At 39.3% G+C, this 6,733-nt stretch overlaps 1 protein-coding gene across 1 annotated transcript; it reads right to left on the minus strand.

Annotated features, from left to right (window-relative positions):
- Positions 1-743: 743 nt before the first annotated feature.
- rab38b (RAB38b, member of RAS oncogene family) lies at positions 744-5,730 on the minus strand. Its single transcript, XM_017418024.3, has 3 exons — positions 5,374-5,730; positions 3,808-4,085; positions 744-1,610 (listed from the first exon to the last, which is right to left on the minus strand). The coding sequence occupies exons 1-3, from the start codon at positions 5,603-5,605 to the stop codon at positions 1,461-1,463; spliced, it is 660 nt and encodes a 219-aa protein (XP_017273513.1). The 5' UTR covers positions 5,606-5,730; the 3' UTR covers positions 744-1,460.
- Positions 5,731-6,733: the final 1,003 nt, after the last annotated feature.

The raw sequence follows: 6,733 nt of genomic DNA on the forward strand, positions 1-6,733 counted from the left end.
ATTTATGTGACTACCTCATGCTAAATAATGCTCAGGTGCAATCCTTAAGCTGTATTATCTTCTCTTGTTGTTCGAATGGGAACACGTTCTGAAACATTTTCTCAGGAAGCAGTGTCCTGTGCTTTATGTGGCGTGACACTACTACTGATATCACATGAGGCATGAATCACACACCTTCACACTGTGAAACTGTCCTGTGGAGAGAGCGTTCTTAGATGACATGCTTTCACACATGTTGTAACATAACAAACAATAGCATAAAACACCGCTTTAAAAGGCTTCTAAACACTGTGCAAACTGGAGGAAACAACATAACATTCTGCAGGCTGGTAAACAATAGGTATAGTGACATAAATAGCAACACATGCATTCTTTGTTTTAAACAGCTTTGGTGAGTAATACCTTAAGAGACTGATATGAAATTAATATAAGGTTAGAACACCTTATAATAAATAAGCCATAGGTTTGAAAGATAAGACTAACAGAGGCTTAGAGACACAAAAAATAAGCCACCTTCAAGTACAATACTACTGACAGGAAAGACAGCAAAACTACAGATAGCTGAGTATTAGAAATAACACGGAGAGACTTTATGTATGTATCTTGGAACGGCAAGAAATAGCTTCACATTGATGTTAGAGCATACCCATAAAAAGACTCCTGTTACCATGGATACTAAGGTTTTGGTAGAAGAACACTGAAGTGTTCAGAATACGACTGAAAGATAAATAAAACTTCATGCGATGGTTAAAATGTCACATGCGTGCACATTTTTAATCTGCCAAGTAGAAGTCACTTTCCTGAAATGTTAGCACAAAACATTCAAAATAGAAACGTGTGCTTACATTGAACGTGTTTTTACACAACAGTCAGTTGTAGGTTGGGTTTCGCATTGCAAATTCACCACATCGTACTTTTAAAAGCACATTATAAATAAATTAAAATCATTTTTATTTAAAGAATATGCAGAGTATACATAGTTAGCTAATCCTTGCTTTACTGAGACGGCTCTACAGTGCTGTCTTTGACATGCGCAGATAAGTGCACTTATCATAAAAAGCATGCCTGTCTTTTTTCAAAAAGGTTTAGTGGGTTTAAAGGTATACAGAGAAATCATGAAAATTCAAGAAAAAACCTATTTGAAACGTTTAAAGAAAAAGATTGAAGATCTAAGTTCATCAACATTCTGTTTTCATTCAACACTACTTTCTAGAAAACTTCAATTTCACTATACAAATAGTTACCAAAACTCAAAAATGCTTTCAAATAAATGTGCAACCTTTGGGTCCATAGTAGTAACAAACCAGCTCTCCAACCAAATGTTCAACTCTAGTATAAACCAAAGAGGTCCAACTTCACTGCACTGAATGCATTTCTTTGAAAGGCTTTGTGGGGATTTGACCCTCTCAGTTCTGCTGTGCCTCTGTTCTTTCGGGTCCTTCTACTTTCCTCTCCTTTTATTATTTAAAGCAGGCAGAGCAGCTCATCTGATTGTTGGAGTGGATTTGTGGTGAGATGGTGTCGGGCAGAACAGACTTCAGGATGTCGCTCTCTGTGGCCATGATGTGCTTGACCAGGAAGTTCGCAGCCTCGTTTATGTTGAGATTGTCCTGACGGAGAGAGTCAAACAATTGTTATGTATGATGTGAAAAAGCCGTTAAAATAGTTACCAACTAAACACAACAACAGAGCTTTAATTACGTTGCTGTGATTACAGATGATATACAACAAGTGGAAGAGAAGTACATCTTCCTAGATCTTTATTGAAAACTTTGACGCTCATTTCTTAAAGGAATGCTAGTTTTTCAATTAAATACTGTAAACACGTTTACAGCTGCTACTAAAAGAAAAGGTAAGGACATACGTTTGTACCAGATTCGGCTGCCTTTGGCTGAACATGCTCATTATAAACTTTGACCTTTGAGAATGTTGAGTCCTGATGCCAAAAGAATGGCAGCACACTTACGCTGCTCCAACACGTCAGTGTCAGCAGAGAATGGGTGAATGAAGACAGCATTGGCAGCATTTACAGATGAATCTAAGTCCTAAAGGGTGTTTGAATAAGAAGGTGCAACAAAATGTATTCATGCTGCTACAGAAAGTCAAACAAAACATCAAATGGAAATGCAATTTAAACTGATTTTTTTCATTCAAATGTATTTTTAAAATTGTTACCAAGCTCCATGTAACTCCTGAGAAAAACACATGCAATGTTTTTTTTGTGTGTGAGTCTATTACCAGTTTCAATATTTTAGTAAATCACCTGGCTGGAAAAAAAACTTCAGAATATGTACAGCATGTCCTTAAAGGCTTGTATCTAGTCAAGTACGCTGCTGAAAAACTTTTCTTCGAAAGCTGAGCTCGACATTATACAGGGTTTTAGACACAGGCCAGTTCCTTCTATCTCACAAAGACAGCTTCCATAACCATATGAAATTCCACTTGGCTTTGTGAGGATGTTTTTTAGTGACTGAAGGGACCTGACTCAAAAAATATCATCACTGGGAATGTCAGCTGCACACTATAAAGGCCTACAGAGTGGCTAATAAAATATTAAAACCTTGTTACACACCTGTTTAGGAAACTGTTCCAAATAAGCTCTTAGTTTCTACTTTTGATTCCCGATTCAGTCATGTCCAATCCTGGTCCTGGAGGGCCACTATGCTGCATGTTTTAGATATTTCTCTGCTTTGACACACCTGATTTGAATGGCAACAGGCTTCTGCTGAACTTGAAACAACTGAAACATACAGGGTAGTGGCCCTCCAGGACCAGGATTGAACGCCACTGGTGTAAGGAAAATCACCATAACCGGGCTTAAAGTACGCCACATGAAAAACCTTAACAGCAGTACCAAGATGAAAACAGATGATAACAGAGAAATAGGTGATCTACTGGCCGAGCTAAATCAAGTCCAGTGGGGTGAAGCCTGTGGGCTATAGCTCAGGAAGACAACTCAAGCTGTGTGGCCGCTTCACACTCAATCTGCCTCGCTATCCACATAAACTATCAAACATACTTTTCCAAACTGTAGTTAGGTTGAAAAACCTCCTGACTCTCTTTGCATATCTGCACTGCTGCTGCTACTACCTGCCACTGTGCATGCTGCCCTCTGACCACTTATTTTCCAACCCTCCACCCCCCCAACATCCACCTGTGGGCTCAGAGATTGATGATAGTCATCACTCCATGGCGTATGGAGAAACATAATCAGGGAGTCAAAAGATGGGAGCCTAGACATCAAACTCAAATTATGTTCTGCAATTATTGCTTATAGCAATTTACACATGGGTTGTCTAACTGAACTGCAGTTATAAGTATTGATATTATAATTATGGGAACCAAAGCTACTCAATATCAAAAACTTCAACTCCTTTTAAACTGTACACGAAATGTTCTTAAAAGTGGCCAGCTAAGAGTGTTCCAGAAACGGACATGGAACAGATAAATGGACATGGTCCATTTCCTGAATCAAAGCAATTTTTATACCTTTCTGCATGTCTGTATTTGTGTGAGCTGTTACCTTAGTTGACATGGTGGGTGGACTCTTGTGTGAACTGCGAGCTCATGATCACGAAGATAATCCATCTTACCAGATTTCAAGCTTTGTGGATGAGGCATAGCTTTTTGAATCATTCATGGTTGGGCTCCCTAACATTATCTGGTAAGTCAAGTTCATGCAACGTTTGTGTGAAATTAATTTTCTTCCGTTTATGATGGTAAAATGGATCTCCCCGTATTCCAAATTGAAAATGCACCAAAAATGATGCATTACAAACAAGGCACAGGTATGCACTCAAGTCTCACCTTGGCTGAAGTCTCAAACCAACCAACAAAGCCATGGTCTTTGCAGAACTGGTTCAGTTTGATGCCGTTGTTGGTCAGCTCCCTGCCCTGGTCACACTTGTTAACCAGCAGCACCGTTGCAATGCTCTGTCCATTAGCCAGCATTACTTTGGAATCCAGGTCCTCCTTCCACTTAATGACGGCCTCGAAGGTCGTGGGTCGCGTCACGTCGAACACAATGAAAGCTCCCATGGCTTCACGGTAATACACTCGTGTCATGTTCCCAAACCGCTCCTGACCTGTGGCGAGCAAACACACACACACAGGACGCCTCCTTCATTAGTGTGGCAGCATACCCAGGCATCGGTCTGATGACAGAGTTTCATTGTTTTTCTGCATTTTTTCACAGCAAAACAACTAATGCAGCTGACATTAGGTATGCAGTCAGCTGTGACAGCAATTCCACGAAGCAACACATTCCAGAGGTCTTACTGTCATGTTGCACTTAAACAGTCAATGCCACTACTTGTTTGTGCTCAGAATAAGAAGACTTAAATTAAACCTGCAGATTGTATGTAGTCTGAGTGAAAGTACATGGATTTGGGAATTCATAATTGTGTAATATACAGAAAACTAATATTTGTTACTGGATGAGCTGTTAGCTGTCAGCAGGACATCCCTTGAGGGTGTGTGTTATGCTGTGTAATGTGAGTTTCCCATTGGTCTACGAATGACTGAGTAGGTGTACTTTCTATTTGCTAATTTTTGCAGTCCTCTGCATTTTTCACCAAAACGTGATTGAGAAATATTACTGAATGAGAGAGGCATTGTTTTTTTTTTAAGCTTTGCTGGATGGACAATACGTTGCCCTCTGCGTCAAAAGCAAGAGAAAATGTGAAGTGTGATGGCAGTCTTCCTCTTTTTGTGCGACACAATTATTTTAATCGTAACGAAGCATTGAGTGCAGTGATGTGACAGGAAAACACACGGCACGTCTTTTAAACTCTGTCATTCAATAGGTTAGAATTACAACTGTCAGCTTTATCTGACCCGAGCCAGAAAAAAGAATATAACATTTATTCTATTATAAAACAAGAATTTCTCATGTGACCAAATAAAATTTGTAGTTTTTGTCAGTTATGTATTTAATCTACATTCCTGAGATTAGCCTTTAAATCTCCCTCAAATAGGCCTGAATCACATGATGAAACATCATAAGTAAAAAAAAAAAAAAAGACTAGGAAACAGTGTGCTGTTCTTCTCTCTGTGTGTGTGTGAGAGAGAATACAGTCTGTCAGATGTCAGCTCCGCAATGATGTGGCATATTTACATTGTGCTCGATTACAAGAGTCACACATGCTGTTGGCTGAAAGATAAGCCTTATCAACCCAAACCATCAACATTTAAGGAACTAAGCATTGCTGAGTAGTTCCACGTCAATAGGCTCCTTGCATTTTACACATTTCATAGATTAAAGTCAGAAACAGTGCAGCATTCACCCATCAGACTTAAAACGGAGTTTTATTGGACGCTGTGGATTGGTTTCAACTAAACAAATCTTAGGTATTCTGACGTGAAGCTCTTCACCTGCAATGTCCCACAGCTGGAGCCGGACAGTTTCCGAGTCCCAGTTCAGGACCTTCAAGGCGAAGTCGACCCCGATCGTCGCCCTGTAGTTCGAGGAGAAGGTCTGGTGGACGTAGCGCCGGATGATGGAGGTCTTCCCGACGCCCAGGTCTCCGATGACCAGCACCTTGTACAGGTGCTCCCTCCGGAGACCCTGGATGCCGCCGTTGGAGAGGGACGCATGGTTGGTCATTTCAACCTGTCGGAGTGCAGAGCTTCCAGGATTATTTATTTATTTATTTTTACACGCTATGACTGACTGACTGACTAAATGCGTTTCGAGACTAATATGATCCGTGTGTGTCCCTCTGGGTGAGCTGTGGAACCGCCCTCCTTGGTCTTCTTGGAAGCTTGTGACCGTAGTTGTGCGGCGCGCTCAGGGGCTGGAGAAGGCGCGGTTTCTGGGAGGCTTCATCTGGAATGTATGACTTGAAAACTAAACATAGGCTATATGCTGCCACAGCTTAATAATAATAATAAAAAATACAGGTTCCTGATCAGATCAAAAAATTAAAACAGTCAACAATGTCACACTATATTGCACTGGAAATCATATGACATCAAGTATGTGTAAACTTATTTGCATAAAGTTTTGTCAATGAGACTTTGGATTGCTTTTAAAATGAGAGTATTTGCATCTTAGAAACAGTATATTTACAGCAGTTTTGTGCATTTAAAGCTAATAACAATAATATTAATCAGAATAAGAAATGGAGTTGATATAAGTTGTTGTTGTAAGATTGATTTGGGTATCAGTTCATGACTTAAGTTTAAGTGAATGTATATATCATGGAGTTATTTTATTCAGAAAGCTAAAATTCAGCCAGAAATGGATTCAAAGGTGGGCCTGACTAAAAGTGGTGGGCCACAACATTTAACCTTTGGAAAAACACATGGAACATGGAAAAGTGTTAATTTATTTGCTGTCCCTGCTGCCAACAGACTTAGAGATATGTGTGCAGTTCTTAGAACCAAACTGTTGTTTAATTACTTAATGAACAAACTGTGTTCAGAATGTAAACAATTCTCATTGGGACAACTGAAACACTTCAGACATATCAACTGCATAAAGCATCAGATCCAAACTAAATGTATGATAAATCTGTAAGGTAAGTCAAACTCGAACATAGTTAAGTATTGTTTATATTATGTATAAAGGTCATTTAATTTAATTTGGCAGCCTAGAAGTTTCATTTTTATGTATTTTTTTCTAAATAAAGTATTAAAATGCAAGAAAAAAAGAGATGTTGGCTATTTAATTTAATATGACTTGGCCTAAAGTGGATGGGTTTAACTCATAGAAGCCATCTTCATAACCTCA

The sequence above is a fragment of the Kryptolebias marmoratus genome, linkage group LG13, assembly GCF_001649575.2.
Source record: "Kryptolebias marmoratus isolate JLee-2015 linkage group LG13, ASM164957v2, whole genome shotgun sequence".
NCBI lineage: Eukaryota > Metazoa > Chordata > Actinopteri > Cyprinodontiformes > Rivulidae > Kryptolebias > Kryptolebias marmoratus.